At 42.1% G+C, this 22,041-nt stretch overlaps 1 protein-coding gene across 1 annotated transcript in view; it reads right to left on the reverse strand.

Moving 5' to 3' along the window:
* The window catches only part of CFTR (CF transmembrane conductance regulator), a 91,457-nt gene extending 71,495 nt beyond the window's left edge, over positions 1–19,962 (reverse strand). The window contains exons 1-3 of the mRNA XM_068169824.1: positions 19,818–19,962; positions 5,597–5,707; positions 4,202–4,313 (exon numbers count right to left, since the gene is read on the reverse strand). Of these exons, the coding sequence (XP_068025925.1) occupies positions 4,202–4,313; positions 5,597–5,707; positions 19,818–19,870 (276 nt within the window). The 5' untranslated portion in view covers positions 19,871–19,962. The remainder of the gene's footprint in view (positions 1–4,201; positions 4,314–5,596; positions 5,708–19,817) is intronic.
* Positions 19,963–22,041: the final 2,079 nt, after the last annotated feature.

Consider the following 22,041-nt stretch of genomic DNA (forward strand, 5'->3'; position numbering starts at 1 on the left):
GCCAATACCACCTATTCTTGATTTGCAAGATGCATCTGCTGATGAGGTGAAGCGTGGAAGCTGTTTCAAACAGCAGGGGAGGAGATACATGAAGTGCAGCAACTCAACGTGCCTAACACAACACTGTTTACGAGGGAGAGCCGTAGTACTCTAGGGGGCCAGAACACAAGTGTCCACCCTGCAATGACATCATTACCTATGGTGTGTGAGGCAAAATGGGGAGACAGACAAACCGCCACAGCTAATGAGAGCAAAGCCGTGACGCCAGTTGCAACAATGCAACAGGGATGTCAGCAGAGTTGAAACCACGTTCCAATAAAGGCTCCGTGAGAACAGCTCAGGGGTAAGAACAGCTCAGGGATTAGACAAGAGAAGAGTTGAAAGTAAAGTGAAGTTCAAAAGAATGCACAACTTCGTTGCACCTATGCCAGTACGGCACAACATCCTGTCCCCGCTCAATTTAATGGCAAAGCTCCCATTAATTTCCGTGAGCAGAGCCTGAAAAGAACACCAGCAGCTTTAGCAGCAAGTTTTTCCTCTTATAGCTTTCAATAGTATGAAGACTGATGATAACAGAACCAATAATTTAAACTAAGACCTAATCTTTCTATCTTCATTGTGAAAGGTGCAGATTTTTACTATGTACTGAATTGCACATCTGCAATTTCTTTAATAAATAACCCAACAAAAGAAAACAAAGACCATGACTCAAAAATCCTGCAGTCCTGATCTATCCTCACCTGGTCTAAAGTTCTATGTCATTGGAAAAGTCCACACCAAGAAATCAACCCTGCACAGTCCCCACATGTGCATGCCCACATGCACTTCGCTTGCCTGTACTCTGGGAAAGGAAATTATCCTTAAAATTGCCCATAAAATCCCTCAGACGCTGCTTAACTTCTAACAGGAATGCATTACTGTGAAAGTTTCAGCTGGCAGATGCTGCAGGAACATCTGCTATAGTGCATGATTGGCTACATTTGTGGAACTGCTGGGTTTATTTAAAATACAAAACTGACATGAATAAGGAGCTTCTTGCTTGGTGAGGAAAAAAGTTAAAAAATTAAAGGTAGTAATGAGATTGCACAAGTAAGTAAAAGAAAGAGTCGGCTAGGAGTCCATGAAGAAAGGGTTTCATCACAGAGAAGTTGCCAAACAAGGTGAAAGAGCTTAAAGAGAAGGATTAATACACAATTCCTTAGTAAGAGAATAAGCCCTGTTCTAGATGGTTAACTGCCCTGCTTAAACAAGGACAAACAAACAATTGACTCACCAACTTCCATTCTAGACACATTGCCTCCTGCCAGACCTGCAAGGCACTAAATGGAGGGCAGAAAAGCCCTCTACAGTGAGCACGGAGAGCATCATAAAGAACAACTCCTCTTCTTTCTCCTTGTGCAGCTCTTTTGTATGAAGAAGACAAGCACTGCACAGCACATCTCTTTGGACCAGATCTGCATCAGTGGCAACTTCAGACTAAGGCAAGTGGCAGTGAGAAGACACCTGAGGCTCTTCACTAGAGACAAGAGCCTTACAAGTGGAAGAGAGTTAAACTGGGAGACAACAAATTTGGTTTGGGAGCTAATTTCTTGATTCCTCTATTTTTAATCAGAATTTTTGTACATATATGGGAGTGCATCTATCCACAGGAAAAAGATAAAATATAAAGAAATTTTTCACTCTGGGTTTTATTTTTTACATCAAGCCTTGGCTCCGAGAAATTTCAGACTTGCTCTTTATAACTTATATCTTGGGAACAGCCTAAATGTGATTGCAAAGGCTTAAGGCCTATGGGATTTTTGTTTAATTTTGATGGACTGAGATACATCTTGAATTTACTATAGACTAAAAAGAATCTGAATGTTTCATTTTCAAGGAATCATTTTCCATTTTCTTTAGAGAATTTCTTCTTTTTTTTTCTTTATTTATGACTTTCTGTTTTTATTACTGGTACTGCTTTCCCAGGGACATGGTATTACAGTTTTTCCACAATAGTTAAGGCAAAATCTGAAGTGAAATTACAGTCCATTATTAATTACCTAAATCAAATGAACAGTGATGAAAACCAGAACATTCACATCATTAGCAGTCCAAATGAATACAATTAGGAATATTTTATAGCATTTTCATCCCAAGACTCTAAATTAATTTACCTATTTTGTAATTTGCAAGGTCAGCCTGTCTTTCACACAGCCAAATAAAAAGGAAGGACTTCATGAAGTGTATTGGGGTAGAACCATTTCAGCATGAAACTAGCAGAAGTCAGGCTCCAAATATGATGCTTAACCTGGAAAATGCTCCTTGACCTAAAACACTGCCTGATGCATTAAAGCCTTCCACTCTCAAAAAGTTCCCTATAGTGTTCTGTACAAAATTGTTAAAACTTGAGCATATAGGTGTTGGTGTGGTTTGACTTAGCATACCTCTGTCATGGCTGCCATAGAGTTCATGATCTTTCCTCATCTACCTTCTAGAAGATCTACCTAGCTTGACACTTCCTTTCTTACTAGTGACTCCTCTGTAGTTCAGTCAGGATGACAGCTCTCCACACTACTCTCCTCTTTTTGACTGAGGCAATGCATTTGAATGGGCATGAAGGTTTGCATTTCTATAACTCTGCAGTTCTTTTGGAATAGTTCCTTAGGATATTTAATAGATAGCCAGGGGAAAAGAGTTGGGCTTTATAGCAAACAACACAAACTTCAGAGACATTCGTGAGCTACTTTTCCATAAATTATATGTTAGGGGTTGGAAAGGACCTTGAAATATCATCTAGTCCAATCCCCCTACCAGAACAGGATCACCTAGAGTAGGTCACACAGGAATGCATCCAGGCAGGTTTTGAATGTTTCCACAGCAGGAGATTCCACAACCTCTCTGGGCAGTCTGTTCTAGTGCTCTGTCACCCCCGCAGTGACAAAGTTTTTCCTTATGCTTACATGGAACCTTGCACCCATTGTGCCTTGTCCCATCATTGGACATCACTGAGAAGAGCCTGGCTCTGTTCTCCTGGCACTTGCCCTTCATGTATTTGTAAACATTAATGAGGTCATCCCTCAGTCTCCGCTTCTCCAAGCTCCCTCGGCCTTTCCTCATAAGGCAGATGTTCCCATGCACTCTTCCTCTGCTCAGTCCATGGATCTTGAAAGTACAGCTAAACTAGACCACATTCAATACTAATGCCAGTGGAATTAATTCCTTTTTGAATCAGTTTTCTGAGTATAAAGATCCACCCTAGAGATCCATCTCGCATTTGAAAACAGTGACTATGTGAGTACATCTGACCACTTCAGGCCATTCAGGCTATTATAACTACAGCTTCTGATGTCACAGCATTTTGAACAAAGAAGCATGGAGTGTAATATCTCACTTTTACTGCTGAACTGCCAATACTTGAAAATAACGTGGATATTTAATGTGCACATTTGTTAACAGTAATTTACAGAGTTACAGTTGGACTATTCAGCACACCTAATGAGACAGCATTAATAACAAACTATTATCACAGCTCCTAAACTCAGTGATAGGATTGCTGAGTAGGTGGCACTTGGTATGTCAGAGTAACCCTAACTAACATGTTGGAAACATGATAAAACATTATCAGCTCAGAATTTCACATCAAGTTTCCAATCATAAACTTTGTAGCAGTAACAGCAACAAGATCCAAATACTTTTCACGTGGTTTTTTATGTGGAATGGTTATCAGTAACGAAAGTAACCTGTTTATTGCATGCATAAGCCCGAATAAAGCAATTAACTATGAAGCTGGCTGACAGCCACATTGACAACACTGACCAAACTGTGTGAAATCACACTGTCATTTGTTTTAATGTAAAGGCAGAAAATTCTTTCGGAACTTCTGAAAGAAATTGCAACAAGAGATAATACTTTATTTCAGCAGCGATGCAAAACCTCACCTGCACTTAGAGAAGCATGTGCCAGCACCTAGTATTATGTATATTTCAAAATGTTAACATATATTACTGCTTTAATATCTTTAAAACACTGTCAGAAATTACTTTCTTAATGAAAGTCTGTAAGTACCTCTCTGTATTTATCATTGCAAGGAAAACACAGAGCAAAATCTTTAGCTATTTGCAGTATTCTGTATTAATTTATTAATCCCCAACATTTTTATCTATTTATGGAACACTAAATGTTTGTAGAAAAGGAAAAAAAAAAACAAACCAACAAATCTTACCCCTAAATATAACATTATTCCATAAAACATAAATTTCCAGAAAAAGCATCGTCGGAGAGCATTAATAAGTTTGGGTTTGTTCTTTGAAGTCGCCAGCTCTCTGTCCCACTCTCTGAAAAGGAACCAAAAAACAAGACCAGTAAGTTGCATGAGCAAATGTATGGGTCTATGACTCTGACATACTTCATTTCACTCAAGTATATCCAAGAAGATTTAGCTAAAATGACTAATGAAAGAAAGCTTTGCAGGGACCCCAAAGACTTGGCCTTCATTGACTCGATATTTCAATAGAAGTTCAAACCCAGTTCAGCCACATATTTGGCAGTTTCAAACACTCAGCCATACATCACCCCACAGGGAATTAACTCATGAAAAGGTCACATTACATGTTTTAAAGAAACCTGCTGCACTTAAGACCAAAGCACAAATAATAGGCAAATAAATGTTTTGGAGCTCTTCCAATCTGCAAAAAAAAAAAGAAAACACCAACAAAGCACCAAAAGTGTAACTATTGTACTGCTTTTCTTTCTTTAACTTGTGTTGCTGGGACAATAATTTTCTATTAGACAATAAATTACTGATCTGAAACAATTATATATATATATATATAAAGTATATGTTCAGTCAAAGTTCAGTTTGCAGATTAAAGCACTCATGAATTTTCTCAGGGTTTTTTTCTCTCCATTTTTCAATAACTAAATAAGCAGGGTACTCCTTTTATAAACTATCAAAATGCATTAAGCATAACAAAATTCTCAATACTTTTCACCCGTTTTGATTACATGTGTCACACTGCAATTAAATTTAATTGGATTGGTACACAAGTGCAGACCTGAGCTGCCCCAGCACACCAGGGAAGGCTACACCAGAGGAGTGGGGAGAGGTACTGGGATTAGGCACTTGTATCTGTAAGAGTTAGTCCCAAGTGCAGAACCATTTCTGAATTAGGACCCATTGAAATAGGGTAGCTACAAGAGGAAGCCTAAATGAGGTAAGTCAGGGTATGATTTCTGCAGAAACAGTCTTTCAGTGGTGTTATCAAAAGAAATTAAGTATGTTATTTAGTGAAGGAAAACCAAAACAAAACCAAGGTTTTACAAGGATGTTTTGGGAAGAAAACCCAGCAGAATAGGGAATTCACATTAAAACTGTCAGTCTAGCCTCCCTAGTCAACGGGCAGATGTCACATGTAAGTATATATAGTAATTTAGATCATCCAGGTGATACACTTACATCAGGAATCCCAGTTAGCTCCAAAGGACAACTGCTGAATGAGGACACACTTGAGCCAGTCAATAGGTTTGCACCCTATGCTATTTAAACATTTAATCCAACAGCTTTTTAATGAAAATTGCAAAGTGGTACCTGCAAAATTATTTCCTGAATTTCCCATACCTTTCTAGTTTCTCGGAAAGATTATCAGCAGAGTCCGCAGAAGGGATCTGATAAATATCTGACAGCTCCAGCCGTCGTCTGTAACCCTTTCTCAAAATTGGCTTTGTCCATCTAAGTAGAAGGAAAAAAAGTAATGAAAAACCCCAATAGTTTCTGATGTTAATTCTGGAGTTGCATTGTCACACAACAGAGTGCAGCTCTGCCTTATACTCACAAAACTTTGTTGACAAACACAGCATTAAGAGAACAATTGTGAAAATTCCTGCAACCATGCCATGGTTTCTGATGAATCATATGGGCTTTAGATCAGTTTATGACAACTGAGAAATAGCACACTGTTCATGGTATTTGACAGCAAGGCAACTGGGAGAGTCCACTTTAGAGAGTGATTAGTAAAACATCCATAAACGTTACTTCAACTGGAAATGGGGAACCAGTGTTTTCGGGGATATGAGAAATGGATTAGGATAAAACTTTTTAATTTAGATAATGTGAAATGATAGATGATGTGAAAATTTTTCATGGTCACTGCAAATGGTAAACCAGGTATTGTTTTGTATTTTGCCAGCTCCTGATGGGAGGAAGGACCAGTTGCTATTCTCTTTGTGCACATTTAACCATAGAATGGTCCAGGCCGGAAGGGACCTCCAAAGGTCATCCAGTCCAACCTCCCCGCAGTCAACAGGGACATCCCCAACTAGACCAGGCTTCCCAGAGCCTCGTCGAGCCTTGAATATCTCCAGGGAAAGGGCCTCAACCACCACCCTGGGCAACCTGTTTGTGTATTCCACCACCCTCATAGTGAAGAACTTCTTCCTGATATCTAATCTAAATCATCCCTTCTCTAGTTTGAAGTCATTGTCCCTCATCCTGTGACCACAGACCCTTGTAAACAATCTCTCCATCCTTTCTGTAGGCTCCCCTCAGGTACTGGCAGGCTGCTATTAGGTCTCGCTGGAGCCTCCTCTCTCCAGGCTGAACAACCTCAGTTCCCTCAGCCTGTCCATATAGCAGAGCTGCTCCAACCCCCTGATCATTTTCATGGCCCTCCTCTAGGTCCATGTCCTTCCTATATTGAGGGTTCCAGACCAGTACACAGTAGTCCAGGTGAGCTCTCACCAGAGCAGAGTGGTAGAATCACCTCTCTGGATCTGCTGGCAACACATCTTTTGATGCAGCCCAGGATGTGATTTGCCTTCTGGGCTACAAGTTCACACTGCCTGCTCATGTCTAGCTTCTCATCCATCAGCATGCCAAATCCTTTTCTACTGGGCTGCTTTCTAACACCTCATCCCCAGTCTGTATTGATAAATGAGGATTGTTTCAGCCCAAGTGCAGAACCTTGCACTTACTCTTGTTGAACTTCATGACATTCACCTGTGCCCACCTCTCCAGCTTGTCCAAGTCCCTCTGGATGACATCCTGTCCCTCTAGTATATCAACATCACCACTCAGCTTGGTGTCATCTGCAAATTTGCTGATGATGCATTCATTCTCACTGTCTATATCATTGATAAAAATATTAAACGGTACAGGTCCCAGTACGGACCCCTGCGGGACACCACTTGTCGCTGCTCTCCATCTGGACCTCAAGCCATTAAGCACCATCCAGCCAATTCCTTATCCACTGAAGAGTCCATCCATCAATCCATATCTCTCCAATTTGACAAGCAGGATGTTGTGAGGGACTGTGTCAAAGGCCTTGCAGGAGTCTAGATAGACCACATCCATACGTCATCTCTTATCTGCTGACATAGTCACTCTATCATAGAAGGCCACAAGGTTAGTCAGGCAGGACCTGCCCTTAGAAAAGCCATGATGGCTGTCCTGAATCATCTCCCTGTCCTCCATGTGTCTTAGCATGGCATCTAGAAGGATCTGTTCCATGATCTTCCCAGGCACAGTGGTGAGGCTGATAGGTTGGTAGCTCCCAAGGTTCTCCTATCTACCCTTTTTAAAACTGGGTGCCATGTTTCCTTTCTTCCAGCCCCCAGGGACCTCACCTGACTGTCAGGACTTCTCAGATATCATGGAGAGTGGCCTGGCAACCACATCAGCCAATTCCCTCAGGATTATGGGATGCACTTCATTAGGCCACATGAACTTGCAATATCTTCAGGTTCCTCAGCTGATCACACACCTTGTCTTCACTTACAGTGGGACCATATCACCCTGGTCTCCAACTTGTGGTCCATCCACATGAGAGCAATGGGGAGAGGGGTTGCCAGTGAAGATTGAGGCAAAAAAGTTCTTAAGAATCTCAGCCTTTTCCTTGTTCATTGACACAAGTTCCCCACTGTTGCTCATCAGGGGTGGGACACCACCTTTAACCTTCCTTTTCTGGTTAATGTACCTGTAGAAGGCTTTCTTGTTTTTCTTTACATCCCTTGCCAAGTTCACTTCCAGCTGTGCCTTGGCCTTCCTGATCTTGTCCCTACACAGCTGGGCAACGTTCCTATAGACTTTCCAGGATGCATGTCCCTCCTTCCATTTCCTGTGAAGCCCTAACTTGCTCTTTAGTTTGACTAGCAGGTCATAGGTCAACCATGGAGGTCTCTTGCCCTCCTTGTCTAATTTCTTGCATGTGGGGACTGAAACCTTTTGTGGTCTATAGAGAGCATCCTTAAAGATCTGCCAGCTCTGTTCTGCTCCCTTGACCCTGAGGGTCATTTCCCCTTGGGTCCTATTTACTACTCCTTGAAAAGCTGAAAGTTTGATTTCCTAAAATTTAGAGTCCTAACTGTGCTTCTTATGGACTCTTTAAGACAGCAAACTGTACTAGGTTATGATCACTGCAGCCCAGGCTGCCTTTGACTTTGACAGCCCTGATGATTTCACTTGCATTTGTGACTAGAAGGTCCAACAACACATCTCCTCTTGTAGGACTGTTAATTTCTTGTCTTAAGAAATTATCCTCTAGGCACTTGTGGTGGGTTGAAACTAAAACTACCACAGCACTCCAGGAGCCTCCTGGATTGCCTGCAGCTAGCCATGCTGCTTTTCCAGCAGATGTCAGAGTGGTTAAAATCCCCCAGCAGGAAGAGAGCCTGTGATCACAATGCCTCCTCAAGCTGGAATAAGGAGGCTTCATCGATAGGCTCCACTTGGTTAGGTAGCCTGTAGAAGACTCCTACCACAAGACTCCTCTTGTTGTCCCAATCCCTAATACCAACACATAAGCTTTCAACCTGCTCACGGCTATTCTTTACTGACAACTCTTCGCACTCTATCCAATTATTTACATAGAGGGCAACACCTCCACACCTTCTTCTTCCTCTCCTGTCCCTTCTGAACAGCTTGCAGCCATCAATATCTACACTCCAGTCATAGGATTCTTCCCACCAAGTTTCTGTAATTGTCACCATGTTGTAGCTTTCCTGTAGGAGGACAGCTTCCAATTCCTCCTGTTTGTTGCCAGTGCTGCATGCATTGGTGTAGAGGCACTTCAGCTGGGCTGCTGGCCATGTCACCTTCTTAGAGGGGCACTCCACTGCTCCCCCAAGGCACTTTGTGGCTCCTACCCTTCTGTCTCCTATTATCTCAGAAGCCTTTGGATCAGCTCTGTAAGACCTTGCTGCAGTGTTCACAGCATGCTTCAGTGCAACAGTTTGGAGGCCCTTACTATCACCCCATCCTTCCAACCCTGATGTGTCATCCTGCCACTTGCCACAGACAATTTTGATATCGTCATCATCTCCCACCTCAACTGAAATGGCAGACTGAAGGTTATCCTTAGGATCCTCTCTAATGCACGTGTTTTTAACCCCCTCCCTCTTCAAGCCTCATTTAAAGCCCTTTCGACAATCCCTGCCAATTCATGTACCAGGATCTTTCTTCCCCTTTGAGACAGATGTACTCCATCTGTTGCTAGCAGACCCGGTGCCCTATAAAGTTGGAGAAATGGCTAATCCTTGTCATTTAGGATCAGAAACTCTCATGGACTGGCTTCACTGAATGTTCTATATACACAGATATATTGACAATGATCAAATGAATGCAAATTACAGGACACTAAACCACTACTGCATCTAATGCAAGTAAGAGTACTTCCTAAGCAACTGTTTTCATTCCCACTACCATAGGTAAGTGATAACATCTCTGAGCCCCTTAACATTTTGAGACTGCAATAAGCAATTCTTAACTTGTCTTGACAAATGAGAAATGCTTTACAGTTTCAGACTTCGTGTCTTTGGGGAAAACATTTTTCATTATGCTGTTTCCCTGCACACATTTGATTTTATTTATACTTTTGATTAGCACCTACCCTGGCATTTTGCCACTGCCTGAAGTAACAGAATGTGACTACATTTAAAAAGCAAGTGAAGTGGCTGGTTTATCATTTAAGGAAAGCAGAATGCTTAGCAGATTTGCCGTACCACTCTTGTTCAGGGTGCACTCATCAGTGATACCAAAATTATGTGGTCCCTAAGCCATCCTACTCTCCCAAATCAATATGTTTGATACAGACTTAATGCAGTCCTTGTCCTCACCTCTCTGCTTTTCATGGTAGCTGCAATTATGGTAGATTAAATCTTTCAGCCATCTAAAGGAGCAGTGCTGACACCTTTCCCCAGGGTCCTCCTAGTCCACAGCCAGGTTCCTACTGCAGGCTGCTGGCAGGGCTTGCACAGAGATGTTAATCTCCCAGCTGCCCTGGCCTTCCTGGGAAGTCCCACCCTAACTAAATCTAGCCAATTTGCAAGCTGTGCCAAGTGGCTTCAGGTTGGAGTGGTAATCATAGGAAGAGTTGGCCTGTCATGTGCTGTTTGTCTCAAGGCAGATTTTTTAGCAGCTGCTTGGATTGCGCTGTCAAGAAGTGTGAGAGACAGTATATATTTTATTTTAAGTAGTATCTTAGACCTAGAATACATAAGTCCTCCCAAACTCCAGCTTTTGAGTCAAACAGCATCCATCTTATCACTATTTTCTGGATTCTTTGCAAAGTTTCATAATGCAAAATCACTATAGATTTGTTTCAAATGGCAATATAATCTGTATTTATCAATGTTTCTTTATCAGCAGGTAACACAGCTCCATCAGAGTTTGTCAGCAAATATGGCTGTTCTATTTTTTGGCTTAAGAGAAATGATTTGTCAGTGTTACTTCTCAGTTTTTACTTGTTGTGGTTGCTGAGAACGAGAAAATTCTTTTGAAAGGAAGAGAGAAAGAAGGAAGGGAAACAGATTGGCTTTGCAGCATTACGTTAGCAAATGCCACCGGATTACTGGCTGGCACTTAATGAACTCTTTCAAAGAGAAACCTGTAGTGCTGTCAGTTTTGTCACTAACTAGGAATGTTATTATGGGTACACACACACATGGAACCCAGCAGGGGACAAGTTTCAAGGGTGTACAGTAGGAAAGAAGAAAAGAAGGAAAACAAGTTCCACTTCTATCATCGATTGCCTGTAGCAAAAAATACCTTACAAGATCGACATGTAAATATCGTACACATAATATACTGTTTAACTTCTCTTTTGGTGGATTTCTAATGACCATTCCTTTGTCATTCACTTCAGCAATATATAATAGATTTCCTACTACAGCGATTTCTTTCTCCAGCCTGTTCAGTCTCATTCCACTCAAGCGAATTGTACTGAAAGGACAGATGTCATTCGCTTTCCGGAGAGCATTAACACAGACTGTTAACTTGTCAATAGGATTTGACTCTCCCTTAAGGCTGCTTTGCATGTCACTGAAGACAGAAGGAGCCTCCGTGTTGCTAAGCCAACTGCCCAGATCTTCCTACCAGACACAGGGATTCCCCAGCTCCATCAGGCCCTTCAGGTCAAGAAGCACAGGGTGTGGGGACAGTGACAGAGCAGCAGGGCAGGACTACCCAAGACCTGCAAGGCAGAGCAGCTCTCCGGCAAGGGTCCCTGATCAGGCTGGTACCATTCCAACAGGTGTCCTGTGCACAGCACTATCTACTCAGCAGCACAAAAGCGACCACGACTTCACTTCCTTCTCTTACAATGCACTGACACTTCTAGGCAATATAGTTAGGCAAAATGCATGCATCTCCTGAGGAATAGAGCCCAACTGAAGGCAGACAGAGAAAGAAAAGATCTCAGGCTCCAAAGCATCACAATCATGACTTGATTATACTCCTTGCCCCCTTCCCTCCTTTTACCATTACACCAAGGGGTAAGATAAAGCCAAAGTTATACAGGGTGTTTGTAAAGCCACAAAGTCCTATTGACTGCAGGAAAAGACTGAGGTACCATGTACATCTCAAACATTCCCAAAGGGTCAAACCAGACCAGACACTGTCAGAGGCTCTGCACTCCCATCCTCTCCCAAAAGTTACCAATCACTCTGATGGCAGAACAAATTGTAAATTGTTGTGTATTTTATACTGCAGGTGGCCACATTATCACACTCAAAACTGTCTCTGGAAGAGTGTCTGCACCACAAGCTCTCTTCTCTGAGCATTCTGCAATGTAGCTGTAAAGGGTGAGTCTAGCTCTGCATGATTCTTTCTAACTCATGGGACAAGTCAGCACGCCCCCAGAGCTCAACTGCCATGCACCGCAGCTGAATTCCTGCACCTTGGTTACCCTCAACAGAGGAGAGTTGCAGTTATTTTGTTTCACAGAGTGACCTTCTAAAACAACACATTACATATTCTGAAAACTATATTAAAACCTCAGTATATTGCCTTTATTTAAAAAATAAAATAAAAAGGCAAGACATTCAGTTTAATATTTACCCATAATCATCACAGAGCTTCAACAGTGCCAGGTAAATGCAGACCATACTGATTTCTGCTTTTGTTGTTTTAACCCAGATCACAGAAATTAAGATTTCAATTTCTTTGCTAATAAACAATTCTTCCCCATGAGGTGTTATTTGATATGGAAAAAATACTTAGCCACAATATCATTGATTCTGCTCCTAGCTGTGAGCAGCACCATTTCAAGAATAATCAATGTTCTGCTGAAACCCCAGGATTTCAATAGTGAATCTTAATTAGGATTGCTCCACAGCAATTCTTGGGGAAGGCTTGCCTTTTCACACCCAGTTTTAATGCAGTGAAACTTGTTCAGGTTATTATCTAACCTCTAAATGTTTTTTAAGACTCAGATTTTTAGCAGAAAGGCAATTTATTAAAATCAACATAATTGTAAGTTTAATGTATTAAAAACTGTCCATTGTTTATATGCCAAAGACAAGCATAATATATGCCTCAAATATTTATCAAAGCTATCAAAATAACATAGTGGTGATGATATGCTATGAAGAGGGTTTGCAAGGCTGTTTCAGCATATACCCAACAGAAAGACGAGCTTGGACAGGGTGTTTCTTCATTTTTATTCTTTTTCTCAGTTATATATCCCATAGCACAAATAAGAGAAAGAGACTTGATTCTCCTAGTCTTTAGACAAGTCAAAGAATGTTACAGAAAGCTTGCATCAGCAAAACTATTGCAGAGCTGTGCTATTCATGATTGAACTGAATTTTAACATCTCCCAGATATATCACTAATGTGACAGCAATGAATTTCACTACATTTAGCACTCCATTGTCTAAACCACACATTCATAGATACACTTCATAACAAATTAGCATGCAGTTACACATCAAGTGTAATGGTTCTTTCCAAATCTGTTATTTGTTCCAATGCGAGTGATCGATATGTGATTGGGTACAAACACATCCACAAATGGGTGAACACATTTGGGACAGTTCAAACAGGAAGTCAAGGGTGGGAAGATTGCTTTGGGGATTGTTATTTAAATACCAAGTGTCAAGGTGTAAATTGTCACTACACTAACATGGAATTAAACCTGAATTAGGGGATGCTTCTCTTTCTACTTGCTCTTTCCGGTCTTCTCTGTATCCTGGTATTTGATGTTGCTGACTCTTTGGTCTGACCCTTGCAAGGTAATGAGAAAATATCTCACATCTTCTGATTTCAAAAATTATCTTGAGCTTTGAACAAAGCAAGGTTGGGTCAATTTGTTTAGTTTTCTTAGTAATTGCTACCTCCAGAGAATTAAAGGCATCCCAGATTTTATAGTTAATCTTAAACTGAGTTAAGCTGAAACAAGTGAAATGTCAGATTGACTCAAATACAACAATGGTTCACATATTTTATTTTTAAAATTGGGTGAAAAGAAAAATAGTAAAAGATCAATGCCAACATTAAAACATGGGAATATACCTGAAAGCTGCCAAGCACTTTTCCCAGCTGTCACTTAAGATTTCCTTCTAAGGCACCACCATGCCCAAGGTGTTAGTATTGCAGTATGCCACACTAACCACTGCCTTTCAGGATCAAACCCTCTCCTGAAAGAAGGAGGGTTATGTTTTCAATGGAAAAACAATGTCATTTTAAAATATCTCTTTAAAACTTATTGATACTCTCCTTACCTAGACTCAGGACTTGCCTAGTCTCAGGCTGCACCAGGGGAGGTTTAGGTTGGATGTTAGGAAGAAGTTCTATACAGAGAGAGTGACTGCCCATTGGAATGGGCTGCCTGGGGAGGTGGTGGAGTCACCGTCATTGGAGGTGTTCAGGAGGAGACTTGATGGGGTGCTTGGTTGCATGGTTTAGTTGATTAGGTGGGTTGGATTGGTTGATGGGTTGGACACGATGATCTTGAAGGTCTCTTGCAACCTGGTCTGGTCTATTCTATTCTATTCTATTCTATTCTAATTTGGGGAGCTTCAGGAGAATGCTGCCTTGGTTTAACTACGTGTTGTGAAAATACTCATTCAGATCCTTTTGCTTACATGAGAAAGAGTGATATGTAAACACAACTTCTTAGTTCTTGCTCATCTCACCTAGACATAGCCCCTCTCATGGAAGGCAGTTGAATTGCATCTATAAGCTTGCACTGCAAAATTTTGCACCGTGCATCACTTAAGTCAGATAATAAACCTACTTCCCATGTCATTGCCTACAGCATTAAAAAAAGAATGCAAGGGTTTTGATGGATCATTTGCTATCTCACCAAAACCAAACAGGGTGAACAAAAAGGTCTTCAAATCTCTCAAATGCTTGGTTATTTTACTTTAAATATCAAGATGGAAAGCCTTCCTCCCGCAGGAGGAAAAGAAGATTTACAAATATTTCAGAAACGCAGATGCAACTTGGTACAGGCAACTGTGCTTTAGAGGTGCAAAGCAGTCAGAGAAGGTCACTGCACTAGGCAGGGTTTGTATTTCTGCTCATTAGTCCAAAGATGCAGTATCAGGTTGAGCAATGGACAAAATTTAGCCTTATTATTAAATAAGGTATTCCTGTGGCTGAAATTATTTCAGAGTAGGAGACTCAGCATCCTTTCCTCACTTCCAAGTTTTATGTTTTACCTTGGAAATATTAATAGAAATCAGTTTTTCAAAAGGAATCCAAAATTTCTGTCCACATCTTTGAAGTCTCCAGAGGCTGACTCTCCAAGGACCACTTGTGGCAACAGACAAATGACCAGGAGGCCTTGCTGTGCCTGTATCTGTGCTTGGTTATCACCAACAGCCAGGATTTTTGATTACCTGGAATCAGTGACTAGACCCATAAAAAGTCCTAGGAACAAGCTATAAGGAATTTGCCTTGTGTAAGTGCCTAAGCCAGCTGCCCCAGCAACTGAATCATCATGCTGTGCAAATTATTCCATCAGATCAGAGCTTCCAATATACACAGAGGCTCCCTGCTTGGAGAGGAAAGATGAGCAAGAGGCTACAGCTAAGTATTGGTACAGGATGCTCCAAATATATGTTGGTTATGATGTTTTTTGAGCCATCTGCCCTCTAGAGTGAAATTTATAAACATGAATTAGGTCTTTAAGTTTCCTATACTATTTCTGGGATTTTTAGGAAAACAGAACAGTTTCAGAGAAAGTTTTGAGGACAAATGTACACATTAAATCCCAAACTTCTCCAGGAAAATAAGCACATAAATCCCTCTCTATTATGGAATGAAAATTCTTTTGGTATTAAATCTTAAGAGTTATAGTTCAAGAATACAGCAGGGACTGTGTAGGGCAGGTCTGGCTTTGTGTCCTTTCTTTGAAAGGATTCAAATTAATTTTCATAAGAATACCTTTTCCAACTAGAAACTGTATTGGTTAAGGCACTCTCAAACTTGAAATTATTACTAAATTAAGATGGAAAGAGTGAAAAAATAATCATGTCTGTGGCTCATGAGCTAGATACTCTCAAAACCTAAGTCCTGGATTTTGCTATGCACTCTAAAGGCTATTAACAAACATCATAGAAAGTGCCCTCAGAACAGAAATCAAAACTTGCAGATGAGTTTCTTACCCAGTAGACTACTCTCGCTCTTATGTTTTAAAGAGTAGCAGAGCCAGAGATAATTAAACTGCCATCATTACCATACACTGGTCACACTGGTCCTATTTCCTAGCAGAGGTGAAGTGTGGAATTGAACTCCTTTTCCCATCCTTCTCAGCATACACACCACAGGAAAAAGAAATGCAAGATTTATCTTCTGCATGCTAAATTTTTCTTTGAACCACTGGATAGATGTATAAAAAGGTGGCAAGTTAGTTTTTCTCCAGTTGGGGGGTGGGGGTTGTGGTGGGGGAGATGGGAATAAAGCAACCATGACAAGGCACAGCACAACATCTTGCTTAGTTTTCATTTCTCATTTACTCATTTGGATCTCATAATGAGTCAGGCATTAAACTACTTGGTCTTGCCAAGACACTTGTCACATTTGGCAAGTATCAAAGCAAAAGTATGTGGCTAGAGACAGTACTACAAGGATCCCTTTTTGTGATTTTGTATTTAACTATCTAAATATTCATATTTAATAAATAAATAAATATTCATAATAGTCTCTGAGTTGCAATTATTCCTGAAACTTGAACAATAGTTCTGTGTTCCAGTACCCAGATTAAAAAGAATACTATTAATTAATTAATTAACTTGCCTTAATAAAACCGTAACAATTCTTCCTGATCCCAGTTAATCTACAATAAAAACTAAGAGACTGTAAAGTGCTCTGATGTTATTTGCTACAAAAGGTATGGCCTTGACCCTGGAAAGCTCTAAGAACTTATGTAACTGTTATAAAGACAAAAATGAAGCTTCACAATGAACACAAATTTAAGCACATGACCACCTGGCTGCTTCTGCATATAGCTCCGTTTTGTTTAAACAAGATAAAAAGTTTCCAGTGCACAGATAGATGTCTTGCATGTGCTTGGAAACAAAAGGGATCAAATCTGAAAATGTAGCAAGGAAAATGGAATAAAAATCCAAAGGAAACTCTGAAACTTCAAACACCTGGTATTTTGTGTTTTAGAAGTGTCATCCTAATGGAAGATCTCAAACCACTTGTCTTCATGCCTCAAATTTTAACCACCAAACCTCAGTTTCTAAACAAAAAATGGTTCAAATTTTAGGATGAATGTTGATTTCTAATGTCTAAATTCTTCCTATCGTGATCATTCCAAGGAATTATCCTGGTTTGTCCCAAAAAAGTCATTAATCTTAGAATTTCAACAAAAAGGTAACATTTTCCCTAAAATATTATTCTTTGTACCCACATGACAGTTTCTCACTTTGGGGCATAAACAATACAGAAAAGACGTACAAACCATACTGTAATATGTCTAAATTACCCACTTACAAGCAAGGAGCTCCATTCTGACTTGAAAACATTTAAATCTGTGCCTTTATCCCAAATATGGCGCATTGTGAAGCAATAAAACCTTACCAGTACGTTTATAGATGCTGGTATCAAGATGCTGATAACAGCTCATCCAATATTAAATAAAAATATTACATGTCAGCAAAAATTCCTGACTAATAACAACTAATGCTTTAGCGTCACTTCTGCTAGTGCAAGCTATTGCATTATATTCAGATTGGTTCTTCACATGATTGCATAGGAGACTCCTATAAAAGCTGCATCACTAAAGCATTCTGTACTTGTACATGGCAGCATCTTTTGTTTGTTTGTTTGTTTAAAGAAACAACTGACTAATCATATCAGATATAATGCCCTTGAGCTCTGTCTCACACATTTTCATGGAAGTATGTACTAAAAGGTAGGCATGTTCTGGAGTGATTAACTAAACACGACCAATATCAGAAAACAGCAATGTGTTGAAATGCTACCAGAATATTCTGACATTAAAAAAAATCCTTGTTCCAATCTCACTCATTAATCACTACTTTGTGGATGTTTCCACTTGAGTGGCCAGGTCTCTTGTTACTGATATGTAGCAAGTGCTTCTGACTTTGGAAAGCTCATCACAAATCATATACTTCAAAGCACTATGGAGTTCTCATACCTTGAGGAATCTTTGTTCTGTGATAACTTACCTTTCGATAATCTCCAACACTGATCCTGATCTACTTTTGGTGAGACAGAAACTGATGGAGTCTTTGAAGACTGAAGGGATACATTGTAAAAGAAGGTAACAAGTTTCATCACTAGAAAGTATGTTTTCAAAAAATGTTTATTTATTTAATTATTTTAAAAACAAAGACATGCTTGCTGCAAGTTCAGGCGTCATGAATTTTATTGCCTTGTGGCTTTCACCTTTGTGACCTTTGCAATTATTTTGTACGTTTGTGATTAAGCAAAGCCATTGACAGTGTGTGTGGTAAAACACAAGTAAGCAAAGACTTTGTCATTCACAGAAATATCATTTTGGAGATACGAAAAACATTTACTTTATAGATGTTGGCTGGTTTTACCCAGCAAACAATGTTGACTTTTGACAGCCTGCTTTTGATATGAAACAATGTTGCCGTAAAGTTTTATGAAGAAATTTCTCTGCTCTAGTCAGTTACACACCTAATGAGCATGATCTGCATCTGGTTTCAGCTACAGGAACTTTAACTAATCAGAAGAATATTTGCCTTATCTCATTGTGGTTTTATTCTTGACACTTTCAGCATCACAGGTTGCAGAAGAGAGCAGCTCCAACAGAAGCTTTACAAATAAATAAAATTAAATGGACACAAGTGGCTGCTTGAGCAATGAATTTAATATGCAGCTTTATTTCCTATATATTTGTATCTTGTCCACAATAAAAGCACTGACTGAAGCTTTCCCTATGGAAAACTAAAGTCTTATACTCACATAATCCACACTCTCTGGCTCTTAACAGTATTTGAGAGCAGGTACAACTTCTTTCCCACTGCAGCACCACTGAAGTACATCCTCATCTTTACCTGGATGCTTGTAAAACTTTAGGTCCATTTGGGAACCTTCCCCACTAAAATGAGCTGAGGTGGGAGAGGAAGGCAGAGTAAATCTTACAGACCCACTCCCCTAATACACATTCAATAAAGGTCCGATCCAACCTGCTGAAAAGGAAAGGCATCCCAAAAGGATTAAAAAGTGAGCTAAAAGACTTTAGTTGGTAAGACAGAGATCTCATGCCAATGTTATGGTTTTACATCACATGTTCCCATTTTAGTCATCATGTTCATTTCTTACACAAGATTTTCTCCCTCCACTCCCTGCTGTTTGAAAGACCCTCAAGTAACAGAAGTGGGGGGAACCAGCACCCTGACAAAACTAGTAGCACGTGGGCCAAAGCCAGAAAGACTATTTGCTCTTTCCAGCTGGCAGTGTCATTTCTAGCACTGTCATGTAAAACACGTTTATGCTTCTGTATTGTCCTATGAAGTACATTGTGCCCAGGCATTGGTATTTGCTCCTTCTTCTCTTTTTTTTGCACTTGTGAGAAAGAGAAGACGTCGGGGACTTTGCTTTCATGAGAACACTTTCAAGAAACTGTTTCCAGTAAGATCTTGTATTGCACCCATGCACTGAGCAAATGCTGGAGCACCCGAAAAGCCAAACAGAATCTTTGCTCTGAAAGCATTTCTCCTCTGCTCCCCTCACCCCCACCCCTCCCCACCCCGCCGTGCTCTCACCGTTTACAGTGAAATAAGAGATTAGCTAGTTGAGCAATTTACCAAAGGTTGCTCAAATTATGCCATAAATTCATCTGTCCGGGTCCAAGGAGGGTTTATGACACCTGACTGACAGAGCCCTTTCCTAGTGTGAAAACCCCAGCAACAACAACAACAAAAAAGAGAGCTCTCATCATTTGGCAGCAAGAAAAACTCACACTGCTCTCCCCGCAAACCTTTCCAGAGCTAACTGGAGCCCAGCGCTCGGCCCCCTTCTCCACCGAGTAGGGTGGGGAGAGCAGCCCCCACCGCGCCCCCGTTGCCTGCCCACGCCCGCTGCCCCGGGCCCGCGTGTCCCGCCGCGCCACGGTTCCCACCTGAAGAGAAGTTTGGAGAAGATGTTTGCCTTCTCCAGGGGGGACCTCTGCATGGTGCCCGCAGCGGTCCGGCGGCAGCCACTAATCACTGGCGCCTCACTCGATCCGCTCCTGCGGCTCTCCCACCTTATCCGCCCGGCCGGCTCTGATGTCACCGCCTGCCCCTGCTCCTCTCCCCGCCTCTGTTTTGCCAGGTTCAAAAGCGGGAGGGCTGGAGCCCGCGCGCTTCAGCGACACCGCCGCCTCCTCCCCCAGCTCCGCGCATCGGGCGCGTCCCGCGGCTCCCTCCCGCCACCTCCTCCGCGGCCCCCCTTCGGCCAGTGCGTTAACTCCACCTGTCGACTCCGCTTCACGAGTCACCCCAGCCAGACCTCCAGCCTCCTCCCAGCACTAAGCCCCTCTCCTGACCAGTGGAGAAAACTATCCCGCTCCAGACTTGCCTTTTGCCCTCGCTCCGGGTAGGCGGGGACGGCGCAGCGAGTAGAGCCCACTTCACAGGGCACGGCGACCCCCCAGCGCGCAGCTACCCGCCGCGGAGCTTGCCCCAGCGCACCGGCCGCCTGCCTACAGCACCACTGAGACCCGTGGAAACCGAAGCCGCGTTTAGCGAGATTTAGATTTGATGGTTACCCGAGGCCTGAGCCAGAAGCCCCTGTACCCCCTCCCGGGCTGCCCCCTACACCTGTGCTCGGTCCCGTGGGAGCGCGCAGCGGCGCAGGGGACTTGGAGCAAAGATCGGACAGTGAGCCCAGGAGAGAACTAATGTGAACAGGAGCGCGATCGTAACCGCTTCAAAATACACTTGCTTTAGTTTTTTCAAGTTTGCTGGCAGGCGCAGCAACCTGAACCGAGAAGAACGGGAACTGAAGGTGTAACCTTCAGAAGTTTAGACTAAGCACCCGGATTTAACACTAACGCTGTTTCTGAAGCGTTGCACACGTGCCATACACACAATACCACAGCTTTCAGAGCGCACAGTAGAAGAATGCTTAAAAGAAAGCAGAGATTACAAGAAAAAAAGGGGGGGAAACCCCTGCAATTTCATTTTGTATCAGATTTCATTTTATTTAAAGCTTTATTGTGATATTTACACAACCCGGTTTCCTTTTACTTCGGTAACTTACAAAAATACGGACGGAAAAGGTCTCATATTCCCAAGCATGCAGCCATTCCTCTCTAAAACTGGCTGTGTTAAAGAGGCAAACGTGCTTCTTCGTGGACTTATAGATTGCGCTGCAATTTAACCAGCTGTTAGTCTTTGCAAACTTCGCAGACAATTTGTATTTCACCACTTCTCGCTGCACCCCACTGTGTTTTCATAAAGAATTTCTCTTTGCCTTGGCGATTCTGCCTCGCAGACTGCGAATAGCAAAGAAGTGCCCTCTTACCCTGGCACCGAACCGCGATCCTTTGTGTCTCAGACTTCCCTCCGATCCTTCCCGATTCTGCTTTATTAATGACAAAACCAGTAAGAAGCACGGGGCAGGCAGGACTCCAGGAAACTGTCCGCACTCTATCATGTCCTCAGACAATGCGTAGAGGCAGGACTTAACCCGCCCTGGCTCCGGACAGTAAAGTCGAGCCCTTCGGCGTCCTGCCACCTAGTGGAGCCGGACCCGGGGCTGCACCCCGCCCGCCACCCCAAACTGCACCCTGTACCTCGCTTCCAGCACTGCACTCCGCACCGCGGCCCGGCCTCGCAGGGCGTCCGGTGCCGAGCGCCAGGGAGACAGCTCCCGCCGCTCCCTGACGCGGTGGTGACAGACGCGCAGAGATGGGGATGCTCAAATAGGAGCTCAAATCGGGACGCAGATCCCTCCTTTACCGGACAACGGCTGCGATCCCACACGTTCCATCCACCTCTGAAGGAAGTTCTTTGAGTAGGCCCTGGCATGCAGACACCTAAGCCTCCAAAACTCTTTTAGCTCATTAGAAAACGGTGAAATGCCACCTTAAAGACAGACTGGACACTGAGTCTTCTAAGCAATACACATGCTTTTGCTATGGGCTCTTTCCTAGCCTTCACATCTCTGATGCTGGTGAATAAAGTAGAAACTGAGCATGGATTAGGCTTTTTTTTTTTGTTTTGTAATTTACATTAGAAGGCGAGGTATGTTAGTAATTTAAAACCTTCCCTGGATCAGGTCCAAACTGCTTAAAATGTCAATGGCTAATGGAGTGTTTTTCATAACAGTATCTCCCCATTGCTGTTAACACCAGAGCT

This window comes from Melanerpes formicivorus, unplaced genomic scaffold (assembly GCF_026170545.1).
Source record: "Melanerpes formicivorus ecotype bairdi unplaced genomic scaffold, bMelFor1.0.p_v2 SCAF_3, whole genome shotgun sequence".
In the NCBI taxonomy this organism is placed as follows: Eukaryota; Metazoa; Chordata; class Aves; order Piciformes; family Picidae; genus Melanerpes; species Melanerpes formicivorus.